The sequence below is a fragment of the Stegostoma tigrinum genome, chromosome 1 (genome assembly GCF_030684315.1).
Source record: "Stegostoma tigrinum isolate sSteTig4 chromosome 1, sSteTig4.hap1, whole genome shotgun sequence".
Classification (NCBI taxonomy): Eukaryota; Metazoa; Chordata; class Chondrichthyes; order Orectolobiformes; family Stegostomatidae; genus Stegostoma; species Stegostoma tigrinum.
Genome location: NC_081354.1, coordinates 28,608,378 through 28,629,849, shown reverse-complemented (window position 1 = coordinate 28,629,849; position 21,472 = coordinate 28,608,378). Strand labels below are relative to the sequence as shown.

Here is a 21,472-nt window from a genome sequence, read left to right as displayed (position 1 = left end):
CTCAAAATGTATCAATTTAACCTGCCGTACTTCCAGACAGTGCACTCTAGACCTAAATCGCTTGATGTTTGCAAAAGTTTAATTGCAAAATGCATTTACTCCTTTGGTAATGCTCTTTAAATTTCTGCACCCTTGTTCCTGATCCTTTTAGGAGTGTGAGCATTTCCTGTCTACTCTGTCCAGACATCTTACGATTTTGCAGACTTCAGTCAAATCTCCTCAATTCCCGTGTCAGAGGAAAACAGTCTGTACTTTTCCAGTCTACCTTCATAGCTGAAGTTTCCCACTGAGGAGCAATTTACAGAAACCTGTCTGCGCTCTCTCACTGCATGCATGTAGGTGAATTTATACATGAATATTATCAAATTCTTTTCCATTGAAATACGATGAACTGATTTGCAGTGCTCAAGTTTCCATTTTGACTTGCTAATGGGAATACAGTTTCTCATCAACAGATTCTTATCTTACAGTTTGTATATAATGTAATAGATGTCTACTTATATTTTGATTAAGACCTTCCTTAAAAGCTACACATAGAGCCACTGCAGTCTATTATTCAGCCAATGGGATCAATTCACCAAGAATTGCAGAAGGAAATTGGGGGTGATCGATACATTTTTCTGCTGAATCCTTCCTCAATTGCTACAGCATTGACTTCCTCATAGAATCAATCCCTACAGTGTGGAAACAGGCCCTTTGGCCCAACCAGTCCACACTGAGCATCCTACCCAGACCCATCCCACTTTAAACCACCTAATCTACACATCCCTGAACACTACGGGCAATTAGCATGGCCAATCCACCTCGCCCACACATCTTTGGACTGTGGCAGAAAACTGGAGCACCCGGAGGAAACCCATGCAGACACAGGGAGAATGTGCAAACTCCACACAGACAGTCGACCAAGGGTGGAATCAAACCCAGGACCCTAGCACAGTGAGGCAGCACTGCTAACCACTAGGCCACCATATTAGCTACTTTAGCTGGTCTAGACAGCACTCTCATAAAATGTGTGGAGCTTCATTTGTATGTATTTTATAACAGATTACAGTGCCCTGGCATGATTTCCTGCCTGTTTACGACAGACCTCAGCTGTGCCTTCTGTTCACCCATTTAGAAGTGCAATGACAGGATGTTCCTTGCCATCACTGTGCTCCTAATGAATTGGAACTTTGTCCAGTGTCTATTCTGAAGTGTCCACAATACTGTTTCTACAATACACTGAATGAATTTTTGTTTTAATGTTAAATATTGTCATTAGTATCCCAAAATTTGAGTAGCTGAAGCAATTGACAGGATCAGGCTGGAACGTGAAACTAAAGGAAAGTATTCTGATCCCAGCTCATACTGGGCAAGTCAGATCCCAGTGAAATGTGGCTAGTTGCTGTGGTGATTAGTGATTAAACATATTCACGCGAGCTTGCTACTCTTCAAAAGGTCACAATTTATTCCATATTTGGGTAAAAAAGTAAATATTTACATAATATATATGCAAAATACAGTTTAGAAAGATCTTAGTACAATCAGTGCAAAAACAATTCAGAGATGACAAGGCACAGAGCTGGATGAACACAGCAGGCCAAGCATCATCAGAGGAGCAGGAAAGCTAACATTTCGGGCCTAGACCCTGAATCATCAGCCTTCCTGCTCCAATGATGCTGCTTGGCCTGCTGTGTTCATCCAGCTCTGCACCTTGTTATCTCAGATTCTCCTGCATCTGCAGTTCCTACTATCTTAAAAACAATTCAACTGTTTTCTCAGCAATATTCACTACAGGTACCAGCATATGCATGAACATGCAGATTAGGAACAAAAGTAGACCATTTGGCATCTCTGCCATTCAGTAAGATCATGGCTGTTGTGACGTGTTTCATATTCCACGTTCCCATCTCCTTCAACGATCCTTTATTTCCCTGCCTAGCAATGATTTATCCATCATAATATAATGTGAGGCTGGATGAACACAGCAGGCCAAGCAGCATCTCAGGAGCCCGCCTTCGCCTCCACGCCTACTTCTTAAACCGGGAGCCTAACCCTCCCTCCACTGACCCCTTCACCCGCTTTCAACACAAGTCCTCCTCCTGGACACCACCCCCAGGCCTCCTACCTTCCCTCGACCTCTTCATCTCCAACTACCGTCGAGACATTAACCGCCTCAACCTCTCTACCCCACTCACCCACTCCAACCTCTCCCCTGCAGAATGGGCAGCCCTCCGCTCCCTCTGCTCCAACCCCAACCTCACCGTCAAACCCGCAGACAAGGGTGGCGCAGTGGTAGTATGGCGCACTGACCTCTACATCGCCGAGGCCGAACGCCAACTCTCCGACACCACCTCCTACCGCCCCCTCGATCATGACCCCACACCCGAGCACCAAACCATCATCTCCAACACCATTCATGACCTCATCACCTCAGGGGACCTCCCACCCACAGCCTCCAACCTCATTGTTCCCCAACCCCGCACGGCCCGTTTCTATCTCCTTCCCAAAATCCACAAACCTGCCTGCCCTGGTCGACCCATCGTCTCAGCCTGCTCCTGCCCCACCGAACTCATCTCCACCTATCTGGACTCCATTTTCTCCGCTTTGGTCCAGGAACTCCCTACCTACGTCCGTGACACCACCCACGCCCTCCACCTCCTCCAGGACTTCCAATTCCCTGGCCCCCAACACCTCATTTTCACCATGGACGTCCAGTCCCCACACATGCATTCCGCATGCAGATGGCCTCAAGGCCCTCCGCTTCTTCCTGTCCCGCAGGCCTGACCAGTCCCCCTCCACCGACACCCTCATCCGCCTAGCCGAACTCGTCCTCACCCTCAACAACTTCTCTTTCGACTCCTCCCACTTCCTACTGACAAACGGGGTGGCCATGGGCACCCGCATGGGCCCCAGCTATGCCTGCCTCTTTGTAGGTTACGTGGAACAGTCCCTCTTCCGCACCTACACAGGCCCCAAACCCCAGCTCTTCCTCCGTTACTTTGATGACTGTATCGGCGCCGCCTCTTGTTCCCCAGAGGAGCTCAAACAGTTCATCCACTTCACCAACACTTTCCACCCCAACCTTCAGTTCACCTGGGCCATCTCCAGCACATCCCTCACCTTCCTGGATCTCTCAGTCTCCATCTCAGGCAACCAGCTAGAAACTGATGTCCATTTCAAGCCCACCGACTCCCACAGCTACCTAGAATACACCTCCTCCCATCTACCCTCCTGCAAAAATTCCATCCCCTATTCCCAATTCCTCCGCCTCCGCCACATCTGCTCCCATGATAAGGCATTCCACTCCCGCACATCCCAGATGTCCAAGTTCTTCAAGGACTGCAACGTTCCCCCCACAGTGATCGAGAACGCCCTTGACCGCGTCTCCCGCATTTCCCGCAACACATCCCTCACACCCCGCCCCCGCCACAACCACCCAAAGAGGATCCCCCTCGTACTCACACACCACCCCACCAACCTCCGGATACAACGCATCATCCTCCGACACTTCCGCCATCTACAATCCGACCCCACCACCCAAGACATTTTTCCATCCCCACCCTTGTCTGCTTTCCGGAGAGACCACTCTCTCCGTGACTCCCTTGTTCGCTCCACACTGTCCTCCAATCCCACCACACCCGGCACCTTCCCCTGCAACCGCAGGAAATGCTACACTTGCCCCCACACCTCCTCCCTCACCCCTATCCCAGGCCCCAAGATGACATTCCATATTAAGCAGAGGTTCACCTGCACATCTGCCAATGTGGTATACTGCATCAACTGTACCCGGTGTGGCTTCCTCTACATTGGGGAAACCAAGCGGAGGCTTGGGGACCGCTTTGCAGAACACCTCCGCTCGGTTCGCAACAAACAACTGCACCTCCCAGTCGCAAACCATTTCCACTCACCCTCCCATTCTTTAGATGACATGTCCATCATGGGCCTCCTGCACTGCCACAATGATGCCACCCGAAGGTTGCAGGAACAGCAACTCATATTCCGCTTGGGAACCCTGCAGCCTAATGGTATCAATGTGGACTTCACCACCTTCAAAGTCTCCCCTTCCCCCATCGCATCCCTAAACCAGCCCAGTTCGTCCCCTCCCCCCACTGCACCACACAACCAGCCCAGCTCTTCCCCTCCACCCACTGCATCCCAAAACCAGTCCAACCTGTCTCTGCCTCCCTAACCGGTTCTTCCTCTCACCCATCCCTTCCTCCCACCCCAAGCCGCACCTCCATCTCCTACCTACTAACCTCATCCCACCTCTTTGACCTGTCCGTCTTCCCTGGACTGACCTATCCCCTCCCTACCTCCCCACCTATACTCTCCTCTCCAACTATCTTCTTTTCTCTCCATCTTCGGTCCGCCTCCCCCTCTCTCCCTATTTATTCCAGAACCCTCACCCCATCCCCCTCTCTGATGAAGGGTCTAAGCCCGAAACGTCTAGCTTTTGTGCTCCTGAGATGCTGCTTGGCCTGCTGTGTTCATCCAGCCTCACAGTTTATTATCTTGGATTCTCCAACATCTGCAGTTCCCATTATCTCTCTCAATGATTTATCCATCGTTGTCTTAAAAATATTTGGTGACTCCACATCCACTGTCTTTTGAGGCAGTGTTCCAAAGTAACATAAACATCTGAAAGAGGAAAAAAATCCCTTACTCTTTATCCTGAATGGGCAAGCCTTAATTTTAAAACAGTGGTTGTTAATTCTGGAATGACCCACAAGAGGAAATATCCTTTGCATGCCCATCTTGTCAAGACCTGTTAGGGTCTGATACACTTCAATCAGGTCCCTCATCATTCTTCTCATCTCCAATAAACAAAGGGTAGCATATTCAGTATAACCTCATGAGGCAACCAACTCATTCCAAGCTATTGTGTAGTAAACCTCCTCTGAACCACTTTCTTTGTACTTATATCCTTCCTTAAATACTGATAGCAAAAGTACACACAGTATTTGAGCTGTAGTCTCACTAACGCTCTGTATAACAGGGGCATAATATCCTTACTTTTTTGTTCATTTCCTCTTATGATAAAGAAAAGTATCATAGAACATAGAACAATACAATGTAGAACAGGCCCTTCGGCCCTCGATATTCCGCCGATCCCATTAGACTTCCTGACTACGTGTGGTACTCAGTCCCAGAGAAATGTTAACTTATTTTAACACTTTAATTTCTCACTTAACTGACTCAGTCTAGTTTGATGGTCAGAGATTTTTCTTCAGTTCTGATGTCCAGGAGAATTCGACAAACTCTCACAATCTGAAGAATCTACAAACCTAACAAACTGTCCTCTGGCAGGATGAAACTGATCCTTAACTGAAACCTGATTCTTTTGAACTGAACTGAAACTACTAATGGCCCATGGACTTTTTTTTCAGTATGTTGAACATTTCCAGAAGTTCAGCTTTGTAAGTGCATCATCAATTAACTCCACAGGTATCTGATTGAAGCATTTGATTTAAATCACATGCTTTCTTGGAAATGATATAATTATGTTCTCTGTTCTGAGTAACCTTTTGACCTTTTTCCAAAAAAAACCTCAGAACTGAAACTATGATTCTATGTTTTCTCTACTTGAAAATCCAAATTCCAAATGATAATACATTGTAAATCTTTATCACAAAAGATTAAAAGTATATTTTTCTGAAAAGCAATACAACCATGCCCATTTTTACCACTCTGCTGTGTTTCCAAAAGTAAAGAGATTGATTGATAGGAGCCATTTATCTAGATGGGCAGCAGATTCATCTACCTTTTCCATAGATATTCATTCATAGAGTCCCAACAGTGTGGAACCAGGCCCTTCGGCCCAACGTGTCCACGCTGGCCCTCAGAGCATCCCACCCAGACCCATCCCCCTATGACCCATCTAATCTACACACCCCCGAACAGGCAATTTAGCATGGCTAATCCACCCAGCCTACACATCTTTGGACTGTGGGAAGAAACCTATGCAGACACACAGAGAATATGCAAACTCCATACAGACAGCCACCCAAGGATAGAATTGAACAGGAGTCCCTGGTGCTATAAGACAGCAGTGTCTAATCACTGAGCCACTGTGCCACCTTTGTCTTTTAAGTATTGTGACTTTGAGTGTAATCTTTTCAAATTCTGTAACTACACCCTAAAAATTTGTGTAGTCGTTATGGAGTTTCAGATGTTGGTGAAAGGAATGCCTGATTCTGAGCATCTGTGCCATTGTCAGTGCTGATGGACTATGCAGACATAGGGAGAATGTGCAAACCCCACACAGTCAGTCACCGGAGGATAGAATCGATCCTGGGTCCCTGGCACTGTAAAGCAGCAGTGCTAATACCTGAGTCACCATGAGGTGTTAGGTTGGTTGACCAAAAGCTAATTCAAAGAATATATTTTTTAAAGGAGTGCCTTGAAAGAGGATAAAGGAGTAGAGAGTTCAAAAAGTGGACTTCAAAGACTCGTGCCTTAACAGATAAAGAGGGTGGAAGGTGGTAGGTCAGGCAGGGGTGTATTGCTATTCCAGAGTGAAAACCCAGTAATACTTGGAATTGAACACATCAGTCATATTGGACTTTCATTTTGAAGCATACAAGATGAATCATACCAGTTTCTTTCTTTCATTAGTTTTACTCATTTTTCCATCTGGGATACTGAGGTAACAATGCAGCAGATGAACTGAGGTATGGAGGAGTCAGGGAATGAGGTGGAAATTTGCAGTATTAAGGATAGTACAGATACAGATCTGGCCATCTTTTGGCTAGATGTGGCGACAGAGTTGTAAACAGTTTAATTCACCCTCTGAAAATTGCTATGTGTGGAGATGGAATGAGTTCCTTGGGAATAGAGTTCGTGATAGAGTCCAAAAACATTGCACCAACAATATTTGATGACTGTATCAGTGCTGCCTTGTGCTCCTGTGAGGAGCTTGAACAGTTCATCAACTTTGTCAACACCTTCCACCGTGCCCTCAAATTCACCTGGTCCATTTCTGACATCTCCCTCCCCTTCCTGAACCTCTCCGTTGCCATCTCCCATAACCAACTCCTCACTGACATCCATTTCAAACCTGCTGACTCCCACAATTACCTCGACTACATGTCCTCTCGCCCACCCTCCTGCAAAATTGCTACCGCACACTCCCAATACCGCTGGCTCTGCTGCATCTTCTCCCAGGATGAGGCATTCCACTGTAGGACTTACCAGATGTCCTCCTACTTTGGGACCGTAGTTTCCCCTCCTCTGCATTAAGGATGCCCTCAACCACATCCCACTTCCCACATTTCAGTCCTCAAACCCTCTTCCCCCCAAAACAATGAGGATAGAGTCCCCTTGGACCTCACATATCACACCACCAACCTCCAAACACAATGCATCATCCTCTGACATTTCTGCCACTTACAATCAGACCCCACCACCAAAAGATATTTCTCGCCTCACCCTGTCCACTTTCCACAGGGACGGTTCACTCTGCGACTCCCTTGTCAGATCCAGACTCCCCACCAATCCCTCCACCACACCAGGTATCTTACCTTGCAACCATGGGAGGTGCTACACCTCTCCTCATGCCTGCGTTGAAGACCCCAAACAATCCTCCCAAATATGGCAGAGATTCACCTGCACTTCATCTAACCTCACCTACTGTATCTGTTGTTCCTAATGTGGCCTCCTGTATATTGGAAGACCAAACACAGACTTGGAGACAGGATTGTGGAACATCTGCACGCACCAACCAACCCGACCGTGCGGTTGCCATCCAATTTAACTTCCCTTCTCACTCCCATGGTGACATCCATTCTTGGCTTCCTTCACTGTCAGAGTGAAGAAAAGTGTAAACTGGAGGAACAACACCTACTGTTTCCCCTTGGGAGTTACTGCCCAATGACCTGAATATTGACTTTGTCAGCTTCAAAATCTCTTCACCCCCAACCTGTCCACCTTCTTACTCACCAATCCTTTCCACCTTTCCCACTGACCAACCAATATAACTCCCTAGCTTGGGTGGGTCTTCTCCAAGTAGGATTTCTAATACTTCTTCCGTGTGAACCTCAATCCCACCTCCATTGGCTGAATGGCATACTCCTGCTTGTACTTCTATTGATCTTATGATCTTAATTCCATGATTAAACAATTAATGATCTATAAAATTGGCGTGTTCTGTAGTAAATATGGAGCAACTTCACAGGCAGTATTTTGCAAAATATGTAATTGGTCCATCAGTCATTGCTGAAATTCCCCTGCACTGGACTTTAAACATGTGGTGAAGCTTGTTCAATAATTTGTCAACACATTCTGTTTTCTGCTTCAGTCATTGTTTTACCATTAGCTGATTTTGGAGTCTCATGATTGTGGAAAAGCCTGTCAATAATTAGCAGCTCCATAAATTTGATGCCATCAAAATCTGTTTCTGTATGGAACCTCAGAATCTTTAATGATCTGACGTAACTGACAGTCTTCCCTATTCTCTTAGCAGATTTGTATTGCAATGCACAGTGAGAAATCACACTGAATATTAAATAAGGCTGACCATCTTTATAAAGGTGTGATTTGTTTTCAGGTGTGGTTGCATATTATCTGAAATACTTCCCTTACTTTGTAGCCTCCAAATCACGAAAATCCAGAACGTCCCAATTCATTCCCTGAACTGTTGATTTAATTGATCTCAACTGATGCAGCAGTAGGGTGTTCCAGTTGGTTCCAGGCACCAGGAAAGAAGAATTTATCTAAAGATCATCAGGGTCATCTGGTTAATTCTGACGAAAGTTTATGGCATCCTGCATAGGGCAAAGTTGTATTTGATTGCAATAAAACTGAATATCCTGTTAAAATTTAGTCTCAAAGTTCATCTTCATGCAACAGATTTAGGCAAGGCGTGGCTGGCAGCTACAGTTCTTACAGTTGTCCAGTTGTATTCTGCAAGGAGTTAATGCCTCCTGGAAAGGAAACAAGAATTTAAATTAATGATGTATTATGAAAAAAATGGGAATTTTTTTGGAACACTTGAGAAAGAAATCAAATGAAAACTTGAATTCATATCTGTTGGAGAATATAATTCAAGGAGGTACCGGGCTATTAATGGGGCTAATATATTCCTTCCCGTGGTGAGAGCAGAATCTATTATTGCAGTTTTCCATGTGAGATTACTTTGTGCCAATTGGAAATTTCAGGTCCCATGACATTGTATATTTTGCTGGAATTATACTGAGCCAATTGATCAGGAGATGAAATATGAAAGGACAACAAAGAAGTGGTTGAGATCACAAGTCATTTTTGAAAACTACTTTGCTACTTCACCAACTGCAGGTACTAAAATAAGTCAACTTACAACTTGTTTTGCAGAGCTGGAATATAAAATTTTGTCTGTTTTGTATTGACATCTTTGGATTAGTTTAACAAGCTGTTGTGATAAATTATGTACTTATAAATTAGAGTTCAAGTTCCCCGCCAATGCAGGTAATTTTTTTCAAAGCCTTACTGTAAATTACTTTGCCACTCATATCCAATTTCAGGTTTTGACTGTGCTTGTCCTAAATTTAGTATAATCTCTCAGAGCTGACATCAGGTGGTTTTGTATGGGTAGAGTGACAAGGAATCAAATTGGCATACTAGTTCAGAATTTTCCATCTCAAAAACATATTGAAAATTTGTACCAGGATGCAGAGAACTAAAGAAGAGGCTATTTGTTCATCAGGTCTGCAAAGCCTTCCATGCCATCACTCCCTGGGTCCCACCTTGATTTGAAGCTTGAGGTGGATGTAGTATTAGCAGGTGCTGTCTCCTTGATGCTGCTGCTGAGTACAGAAGAGCTGCCAGTGCCTGATTGGCTCAGTGATAATGAGAACTGCAGATGCTGTAGAATCCAAGATAACAAAGTGTGGAGCTGGATGAACACAGCAGGCCAAGCAGCATCTCAGGAGCACAAAAGCTGACGTTTCGGGCCTAGACCCTTCATCAGAGAGGGGGATGGGGAGAAGGAACTGGAATAAATAGGGAGAGACGGGGAGGCGGACCGAAGATGGAGAGAAAAGAAGATAGGTAGAGAGGAGAGTATAGGTGAAGAGGTAGGGAGGGGACGGGTCAGTCCAAGGAAGACGGACAGGTCAAGGATTTTGGTAGGCAGGACTTCTGCCTCTGGATCCTAAGCCTTGAGGGAAGCTTCACTGCAGGTTTGTTACTTCCCTGATTAGCATTAGTACACAGTATTCTATTGGGGGCCTAATCAGTGCCTGGTAGAAATTTATCACAACCTTACTGTCTTTATTATCACAACCTTCCTGTATTTATTTTGTGTTCAATTTATTTTAATTAAATTATAATTCATCTTTTCTATGGCTTTATATATGGACTACACATTGGGTTTCGTGGGATGCTGTATTTGAATGTATTGTTTTCCCTGTTCATCTGTTCCCTTCACAGCCATTCCATTGAGTATACATTTATATTTTCTTGCAAAATAAATTATCTCTAAATTAAACTACAACTCTTGATTTGTCTGTCTTCCTAGGACCTTGCATATAGTTTGTATAATCAGATTTCAACATCATTATTTGCTGTGCCTAATTCTAGAGATAAGTGGGCCAAGTGCTATTTCAAGTTATATGAATGCCCAATCTGAACAGCGTCCATTTATTTATTGATCACTCAACCTTTTGTCAATGCTGTCACATTTTATGTTACATGGTATACCTATAGCTTTTTGGAGAAACATCCCGTGACAAGCTGTTTGAAAATTTGTCGGTACTGCCAACTGCTTGATTTGATTAATTCCATTATCTATTAAATTCTACTCAAAGTCTCAAACATAACTTGCATTGACCACTTCCGTGGTTCTAATGTTTTCTCATAACATTTTGTAGGTGCAGGTGCATCTTAAAATTCTTACATGCAGGAAAGCTGTCCTAGCAAATTTGTTCCCTCTACCAACAACCTACTTAAAGTCTTCACCTAAGCACCTATTTCTAGATAATTAGCAACAATGAACTGACAAATGAATAAAGGACATCAAAACAAAACACACAAAATTATGCCAAGATAATAAGTGTCAAAGATGCAAGGAGAAAACAGCAGAAAGACACAGTGTTGGCAGAAAAGTATGTTCAGAGAATCTTTAGAGAATCCTGGTAATAGCCAAGAGAAACAATGTATGTTTCAACCTAATATAACCAATATTATGCTTGCCCAGTTATTAAAATAATATTTCTTAAAATGATATTTTAAAATCAAATCTAACCACACCTCAACTGCCTTCCTTCTCTGTTGACCTATCTGCTCTGCCCGCTTGACTCCATGTAACTTTTTTAGTCAGAACCATATCACAAGGGAGTCATGAGTTTTTGTTTTGCTTTAATGAAAATAAATTGCAACAAAAGAACAAAGCTAATTTTCTGTAGCAGACCTCATGAACTAACGCTGTTAGGCTACTGTGTGATACTCCAGTTGATTATAATTGATAAAGTTGCTGTCTCTCATTGATGAAGGCTTAGTTTCCAACTAGCTGTAAACAATCCAGCAGCTAATTTGAGTGATGAGAGCCACACAAATGGCAAAATCTGTCACCAGCTCTTATGCTATTAAATTGTGAGAATTAGTGGGAGAAAATTTACTATGTTATCCATATACCACACCTCTGTGGTGCCCCACTGATCACATTTTCACACTCTCTGGTGGAAGTACTGACCACTGTCAGAATCTTCCAGGATTCCTGATGCTGACACCCCCTTTAAAGTCCAGACATGTACTCAGTCGAGTAATGGCAGTCCACAGCTACCCTGTATGGTTTATTTCATTTGCCCCAGACATGTTGGAAAGATGGTAATTGGCAGCCTACCTTGCTGATGAGGACTTGAAAGTCCTACTGAATGATAATGCAAGATTTTGCTGCCCATGGAATGTGCGCTGAGACTTTGATGTCTTGGAAGGTAGGGATGCTGGCAGGTGCAAATGTTCAGTTGGAATCACTAGTTCTAGCTCTGACTTTCATTTATAATTGGCACCAAACTGTGAACACCAGTTTTGCACCCCAAAGTTAAAGGTGCAACCCAGAATGTCAGAACTTTTTTTTCCCTGTCTTTTTTAAAAATTTGCATTGACAGTTCTCAAAGTCCTTTCCCCTTAATTTCATTGCTCATTTGGCTATGTTCTAACACTCTCACCTTTCAAGCTGGCAGTCAGTAGGTTCAACTTGACTTCAGAATTTCTTTTAGCAGATTATCTGTACTATTACTTCAAATTTGTGTTGCTTTGCTGAATGCTCCTTTTTCAGATGGCAAGTTAAACACAGAACTTAACTAAAAACGTTTTATTTCTTGATGTTTGTAGATATCTTGGGATCACCTTAGTGTGAACAGAATGGCTGTTGTATTTAGCAACATAACAACTGTTCTTATAAAAGTGTTTGCTGGATGTGAAGCATTGTGGAATGACCTGAGAACACAACTTGTATAGTTTAACTTAATTTTCTTCTTTACATGTTCCTTCCTTCTCTGTGTTCTGTATTTCTGTTCTTTTTTGAGTGAGTGACATATGGGATGTAAAGAAAATAGACCCCAATAGCTAAGAATGACATTTGCATTTAGAATTGCAGTTCATTTCCCATCCTCTTTCATAATCACTGAAGCTTCATTTCCTTCATCCTTGATTTGTATCAACCTCTCTCACTCCCCCGCATGCTGCCCTCTTACCCAATCATTTCCCAGAATTCTTTGACCACCTTATTATTCACTCGCTTCAATCCTGATCAATACCTCTTCCCTTTTGAACTACCTGCTTAGATCCTGACTTCTTATTTTCGTCAACCCTCCAGCACCTGGCACCAATTCCGATCCAAGGCCTCTAAATGGGGTGAGAGGCCAAAACATTTTTAAGAGGTCAAATACTGACCTGAAAGAGCTGTAGCAATCACCTGATCATAGATTGAGGCAACTTCAGGAAACTAATGAGGAAAAAAAACCTATCTGAACTGAAATTACCATAATATCTAAATGCAAAGATACCAATCAGCTGAGTTAGGCATCGAGAAATTAGCCCTTTGTGTTTCAGTTCACATGTGTCTGAGAAATTACACCGATTGATCATGAGAGGTTGCTTATGAGTACAGGTAGTTCTCTCATAATGTGATGGTTGTGTTGATGTGTGACCTTACGCTGTGGAAAGTCACCGTAGAAAATTGTGTTATAGGGAAATTACTATATCTGTGCAGCAGAAAGTTAGTGTCATCCAAACAGCGTCCACTATTCATCAATCTCGTTACGGCCAATTCATGTTAACAAAACATGTGTTATAGCAGAACCACCTGTATCCAATACTATTATGATACTTACTTTTGACCAGACGAGGAGAAGAAAAAAATTAATAGCAGCAAGGAATGGAAGTCTATCTCATTCCTCTTCCATCTGTCCTCTCCCTGTTTTCTCCTCCTCCTCAGCTCAAAAAATAACAGTCAATAAGAAAGAAAAACAAAAATACAAATGAAAACTCAGGATATCCGCAAATTCACTGCTGAAGATGATAACAATTACTTGTTAAGCATCTCTAGTCTCAGTTGAAAATCTACACCTGTAGGGCTGTAAGAGCTTCTAAACAGTATAATCTTTAATCAGCCTATCTGTACTAGATATTCTTTTTGTTTTCAAACTCAACGATTATATTTGTGTATGTTTGAAGTCACATTGTAGTGTTTTTCTTGGAATTAAAAAATAATAAAATTCCTTTTACATCGCTGTAGAAAATATTGCAAATGACTCCTTATCTTGATTGCAGCCATGATTTAATTGAAATGTGGTATCTGTGTGCAAAAATCATAATAAACTATTTGTTATAGAATCTACCTTCACGGTGGCACTGTGACTCAGTGGTTAGCACTGCTGCTTCACAGTGGCAGGGACCCGGGTTCAATTCTACCCTCAGGTGACTGTCCGTGTGGAGTTTGCACATTCTCCTCTTGTCTGTATGGGTTTCTTCCGGGTACTCCCGTTTCCTCTCATTGTCCAGTGATGTGCAGGTTAGGTGGATTGGCCATGCTAAATTACCTGTAGCGTTCAGGGATCTAGATTAGGTGGGTTATAGGGGGATGGGTCTGGCTTGGATGTTCTGTGGATTGGCGTGGACTTGTTGGACCGAAAACCCTGTTATTAAGGATTCTATGATTCTTGTCATGACCAAGAGGGAATTAATAAAGACTCAAGCTGAATTACCCCCTTCACCTTGTTGTCTTAACCATCATCAGCTATCCTTTCAATTGTGCATCGAGGTGATTTACTTGTTTACTTTCTGATTTAGTATCTAATTTGAGAACTTTTCTATATCACAGAAATGGTTTTCTCCAAGATGTTGTTACAACCGACTGAGGTGTGGCGATGGCCTAGTGGTGTTATCGCTGGACTGTTAATCCAGAGACCCGGACAATGTTCTGGGACCTGGGTTTGGAGCCCGTCACGGCAGATGGTGGAATTTGAGTACAATATGTACCAGGAGTTAAGAATCTAATGATGACCTTGAATCCATTGCTGATTGTCAGAGGAAAAATCCATTTGGCTCACTAATGTCCTTTAGGGAAGGAAACTGCCATCCTTACCCGGTCTAGCCTACATGTGACTCCACACTCTCAGCAATATGGTTGACTCTAAACTGCCCTCTGGACAATTCAGGATGGGAAATAAATGCTGGCTGGCCAGTGATGCCCTTAACCTGTGAATGAATAAAGGAATCAAAAGGTAGCTATAAATCATCGCCCAGCATTCCTGAAGTCAGACTGGATTTTAATATTTGATTAAGATGACACGGCAACACAATTTCCTGACTTTCAGACCAAGATTAATAGAAAGTGCTATACAGTTTCTCATACTAAACAAGAATTATTATTTATCATGAGTAATTATGATATAGCTACAAGCAAACAGAAACCATTTGCATATGTCACTACTAACTGAAACTGTAATTCCTTTACAAACTCATCCTTTACACACACACAAACTTAGGTTATTGATAAAGGTAGTTACCTCCCCACCTATACTCTCCTCTCCACCTATCTCCTTTTTTCTCCATCTTCGGTCTGCCTCCCCCTCTCTCCCTATTTATTCCAGAACTCTCTCCCCATCCCCCTCTCTGATGAAGGGTCTAGGCCCGAAACATCAGCTTTTGTGCTCCTGAGATGCTGCTTGGCCTGCTGTGTTCATCCAGCTCCACACTTTGTTACCTTGGATTCTCCAGCATCTGCAGTTCCCATTATCTCTGAAACAATATTAGAAAGTCAGTTCAGAGGTCTTTGCTTCCTCGTTCTGATGTTGAGATGGCCATTCAGGCCCTTCATGTTCAGTTGTCTTTCTTGGGAAGCTTCTTCTGGGTTTTAGTTACAGAGTGACAGATTCGCTTCAAAAAATGCTTCTGATTTATCAATTCAAAAGTCATAGCTTAAGCAACAGCTGCTGGAAAGGTAACTGGTATTCTTCCAAGTTTAAACTAAGTGTCATGCTGTGGACAACAGTCAGCTTCTGCTGGGGAGAACAACAGGATGCCCTTCTGTGTCTTTCTGTCTCGGTGTCTGTGTAACTTGTTTCCATTTACAACCTGCTTAGTTTGCTGAGAACCAATTAGCTTCACTTGTAAACAACTCCTCGGCTCCTCATGGTCTTCATACTGCAGGAGCCCGTAGAGTTCAAAGGGTCTTCCCCATTCGCTGCAGCCTCAGTTATAAGTCCCCAAACGTTTTCCTATTATTCCAGATCCCCTTATACTTTAAATCTGCCCGACATTACTGATTTAATTACTGGCTGTGAACATACCAGGCTTAGGACCTTGGATTAATACTTCTTTTGCCTCATTTTCCTTACTGCCATGCCTGCTTGCATTGGCAGTTGCGCTGAAACTTAGCTATAAATCGTTTTTAACTTCTCTCTTTCCTAGCCTGGAGTACAGTGCCGTTTAAAGTTTTTCCTATCTTATCAGAAAATTTAAGCTTTAATGTTGGTGCCTCCAATGTCCGTTTGCACAGTGCTAAACTCTAATTCAGGACCTCTCCTGCATACCACTGCCAGTATCTGCTTTGGAGTTACTAGCTCTTGTTTGACAGGAAGCCACAACTCTCTTACTGCAGTACATCTGTTACCAGGTCTGAAATGCTTTTACCATTCACTGATGTACGTTTCATTGTTGAGGGTTACCAAGCAGAATTCTTCTGTTAGGTTCTTAAAACCTTCAGCTCTTCCCTGCTGCAGATTCTGCCTAGTAGACCAGCAATTCAAAGCTGAATCTGAAAATCTCACATTGCTGCTCACCATGAGTTGTATGAGCAGTCAAATGAAATCTGCACTGCTGCTTACCATTTTAAACGGACATGCCAGCTCATAATGTTGTGTGAGCTGCTGTACATGATGTGGGTTGCTGCCTCTCTCTTCTTTAAGGAAACTACAGGGCTTGCTTGGTTTAGTGTCAGGAGTTAGAGGAAAACTGGTTGAATTAAGAGTTCCTTATAGTTAACAAGACATAATTTATTGCACGTTAGTAACTACTCAGATTATATTGATACAGTTGACATTATTATAGAGGCTTTGAGGAAAGGCAGATGTGAGGTCTTACTGATCCGGGACTATCAAATGATTCACTAGCATGTCCATGTGATATCCATGTGGGTGGTGCTTATGGTATTAACCCTCCCAGGTCCTTTCAGTCCAATGTGCAACAGCTGTAGGACTGGGGAAAGCACATCTTTAAGAGCACAGTACAATCAATACTTTGTTGACATTTTTTTGGCAGTGATCCTAAATAAGGACATAGAAAATAGTAGTACAAATATGCAATGCAGTCCTCTGGCCTATTCCAGCATTTGTTATAATCATGGTTGATCTGATCTTGGCTTCAACTCCGTTTTTTTTGCCTGTTCTCTGTGTATTTTGACCCTCTATAGTTCAGGAATCTGTCTGAATCTGTTCAAAGTAGACACAATCAACTAATCTCCATAGCTCTGGTGTACAGAAATCTGAAGATTCACAATCCCTGAGAGGAGAAATTCCTTCTCATCTCTATCTTAAACAGCCACTCCTTTATAATGATTCCATGCTCCCTGATATTAGATTCTCATCTTCATCTTAAATAGTGACTTCTCACAGTGATTCTGTGCTCCCTAGTCTCCCCCATGGTGGGAAACATCTTCTGAGCATATACTCTGTTAAGCCCTCTTCAGATCCTTAGATGTTTCAATAATATCACCTTTTATTCTTCTGAATCCCAATGAGTAAAGGCCCAACCTGCCCAATCTAACATTATAAGGTATCCTCTTCATCCACATAATGAACCCACTACCTTTTCTGAACTGCTTCCAGTGCAAATCTGGGTTAGACTTATAATTTCCACATTCACTGAGACAAATGCCAGTTCTTTTGTGCACATCTGGGAAACTCCTTTTCTCAACATGACCCACCTGTACCTCTAGTGCTGATCAGGCATAGGACGTTATACCATAGAGTTGATCCTTTCCACCTGTGTAACTGTGTAATCTTTATTCTCCTTGTCTGTATCAAACAATCACCCATTTAAATTTATTACCTCAATTTCTGTGTTTTGTGTTGTACTTTTATTTTTCTTTGGGGTTAGTTAGTAGCAAAATCCCTCCTTTTTTCATACTTGGGCAATTGATTCCTTCATTTGCTAACAACTATATTTGAAATGGTGTGTGATGACTGCATGCTTAAAAAGAAATCAAAATGTTTGTAGTGATCAACTGAGAGGGATTTGAAGAGAAGGTTGCCGATTTTTACCTTTTTACTGCACAAGGGACAGCATTTTCCTCCATTTCCAGGCTTTCAAAACTGAAATTATTGTATGCTGTCATTGTCCTGCTGATACATTCAAAAGGCTCTCTCCCTCAAACATGAAAATCATAAATGTCAACCTACATGACAATGCTACACATTTTCTTGAATGACCAAATGTTTCTAGTCACTTGCCAGACCACTTCCCATTGCACATACAACAACATTTTGTCTGCTTACAGAACAGTAATTTAGCATGAGGTCATCCCAAACCACTTATACTGGTTAGATAACTTCTTCAAATGCATTTTTAAATAATTTGTATCCAAGTCTTTACCTTTGGGAAATGACCAAAGGGTTCTGCGAAGTGACACCTTTTATTTTGGATGTTAGAAATTTCAGTTGAAGAGAAAACAACAGGAAATCTGAAATGATCAGGTGATCTTCTGTGTAATTTGTGGGGAAATCTGCATGCTTAAGATATCAAACTGACCGTCTACACAGAGGCACATTTACAGAATCACGCGTAGCTGTAAATATACACTAAGATTTATAAATAGAATTTATAATGGTAAAATGTTGACAGAATGTGACAACAGGAAGTGAGACTTTTTAGATTGGAGCTGCACAAAAATTTTAAGTAACATATAGTTATTTGCAGCTAAGTGCGAATGTTTTACCAAAGCAACTTACTTTGCACCATCATACTGACCACCTTAGAATGTATTGGGAATGTATGGCTGCTAATTCACAAAATTCATAGTTCAAGAATAAAACTAAGATTTGATTTATATGTATACTTATTAAAGATCTGATCCAAATAGTTTTAGTAGAGACTCACATAAGCATCTTGTTTGATTTACTCCAACCTTTTCTATCTAATACTGATCTTACCCCATACATTTCCAGCCTCTATCTTATCCTATAAATTATGTACACTGTCAAAATCTTAGCCAGTGAGTGCAAGTGTGCAATCAAGTGAATGTACATTTTCATCAATAGGGTTTTCTTATTCTATAATTGCTTGGCTAAGTTGAACACCTTGGTTATCAGAAAGAACAAAGACAGAAGAGTAAAGTTTTGAAATGTGGAAGAGGAGGGAAAAGGTAGGAAATGCACACTTATGGTGATTGCAACTTGTAAATCAGGAGAATGTGTGGGATGAGTGAGAGCTATGATGTGGGAAGGAGGATCACCTATGAGGATGCTAGCAACTTTGATGGTTTTATACCATATGGTGGTCACAGCCTCAGGAATGGATATCTCAATCAATTTTTAAAGTTTCACAGAAACCTGAAACCTCTCCAGTAGACCACACATGGATCCAAGTTATTAAGTTACTATGTATGCACAGTTGCAAATATTAATTGCATGAGCCCATCTGCTTAAACAAATGATTTCAAATAATTGAAAAATACATTATGCTGAATGAAGGCCAGCAGTATCTCCTCCACTATGGTCAGGGTATCAGTGTTTAGTTTGCAAGTGAGGTGTGAACTCTATTGATATCAGCGCTGATAGAGTTTTTTAGTAGATGAATTGTGAGGGTGTGGTGAATTAAATAATACCTCAAGCTAGTGGCATAGTTTGTAGGAAATGTATTTGGAAGATGCATTCATTGACCTTGACTCTTTGTGTGAGATCACTGAAATTTTTGCACATTGTATTTAGGTCCTTATTCTTGGCCATGGTGCCAATGGTAAGAGTGATCTCCTCCCACTGACTCTTGAGCATTGATCTAGAGGGCTTTCTGACCTGTTCCAAATACAGGACATCTCCCTTCCCTTTCACTCCTACACTTTGGAGTGGCAATTCAGAAATCTCGGAGCATGCTCTGTCCCAAGTTGGGCCACTATTTTGTCTTTACCAGGTCAGATTTGGCTCCCTGATGACTTCTAGTACTTGCTCCAGCCACAAATTACCATGCCTTTAAGAGGGACAGCTTAGCTTTAAATAATACAAATCAGTTTCAGGTGGTGCCTGCCTCTCAGGATATTGCCATCTGCATAGGAGGATAGCCAAGCAACAAATTATTTAGTGCTGGCTGGATGCTGAAATCATTTAAAGCTGCAACTGGCACAAGATTGGTACGTTGCCTGCATTGGAGTCAGTGGGCAAAGGTTAATGCAGAATTCTGATTTCTGCATCAGATTTCAGGGCTATTGAAGTCAGCCCCCTTCAGTCTCTTGAAATTCCATCTAATTTAGGAAATAGCAATGAGGGAGGAGCCTCTTTAAGATCAACAATTATGGCAAAAATCATAACTTGCTGATGTTAGGAACAATTCTTGATCAAGATATAGTTGCACAGAGACAAAATACTGTATTTTGTCAGTTGGAGTTTGAATCTAACTCCAAATGCAGTCTCCATTTGTCAGTGTAAATGTTGTATTTGTATTTCGCAAATATATGTCAAGTTTAAACTGATCAAACTAAGGTAGAATTCATCTTACGACTAATTTGGATGTAAACCAATAAAAATCATAAGCTGACAACCCATACCAGCTGCTACATCTGTTTAATAATGCCAGCCATCTATTCTGGCTGTTGTGTAATAAATCAGACCGTTCTCCCTACAGCAAGGGAAAAAATATCAGAATTTATACACATACAAAGGCAGCTTTTGTGTGCATAACCAAGTGAATATTAAAATTAAATTATAGTAATGGAGCTGTTGTACAGCCTTTGCACTTGATCAGCCCACATGACTTATGGTGTTAGATTTTAGTATTAATGTGGTATAAAGCAGACCAACAGAGCTCAGTGGGAGAGAATTCGAAAGCAAGAGTCGCCATAGTGCAGGTCTGTAAAAGTTTTTTTTTATAAATGCATTAGCTCGTAATGATGGGAGACACTGTCGAAGGAGATCTGTTAGAAATCGTCAGATTTCTAGGGCTGCAAATGGACTGAAAATGACATGTTTTACTGAATCTTGATCTCTCTTTATGTAAAGCCGTCCAGGGCCCTTGTAAGCTTTCCAAATTTCCGACTGGCAGTAAGGCGCACTTTCATTTTTGCAGCAAGGCTACACTGTGGCAGAGTAATATGTTGTCGAAAGCCTTTTGTTGTTGCTTCTACAAATGTGGCTCAGTGTTGCTTTTGGTAGAATTATTATTCTGTTCGAGTGACTGACAGCTTGGAGTGAAACATATTCACTGTTTGCTGCTGCTAAAATGTGAAAACCAATATTTGCTGTGGTGTATTGTGTAAGCTGCAAGGCGATACAAAAATAAATATTATTATTAAGAAGTAATTAGAGGCTTGGATACAGAACCTAGATCACATAATGCTCGAGCAAGAATTGTGTACATGTACATCAAAATACAATGCAAGATTAGCAGCATTTTTACCCAATCTTCCGGACTTTGCTTAAAAACAAGCTGGGTTGTCACTTTCATTAAATCCATTTTGAACCATCTTCATACTGCATAAAAATATAGGTACTGGTGTGGCACTGTGATCTCACAGATTAGAAATGACCCAGATTACTCATCGTCTCTGTTGGAAACAAGATTTGTATAAAAACATCCACTGAACACGGGGTTGGGTTTGACTGTAATTCCTGCTATAGGCTGCCAATTCTTTATGTGCTTCTATAATCAGAATAATCATATGGGCAAGATATCAATGAACAATTGGTACCAATGGCTCAAGGAAGAACCAGCAATGTTTGGAAAAAGGCAAAGGGAAAATGTTCAGGAGTGGAGTGAAACAAATACTTCTGACTGTATTAATTACATAATTATTTAAATATTAAGG

At 41.9% G+C, this 21,472-nt stretch overlaps 1 protein-coding gene across 9 annotated transcripts in view; it reads left to right on the top strand.

The window, feature by feature from the left end:
• Positions 1–21,472, top strand: part of inpp4b (inositol polyphosphate-4-phosphatase type II B) — a 698,832-nt gene that overhangs the window by 317,144 nt on the left and 360,216 nt on the right. The window contains exon 1 of one of the 9 annotated variants that reach the window (XM_059642261.1): positions 8,858–9,273. The exons of 7 other annotated variants lie outside the window; for them this stretch is intronic. Coding sequence is in view for 1 of the 2 variants with exons in the window: in XM_048533461.2 (XP_048389418.2) it covers positions 20,447–20,515 (69 nt within the window). In the remaining variant the exon portion in view is untranslated. Of the gene's footprint in view, positions 1–8,857; positions 9,274–20,440; positions 20,516–21,472 lie in introns of those variants that run through there. One more of the 9 variants, XM_048533461.2, reaches the window with a different exon arrangement.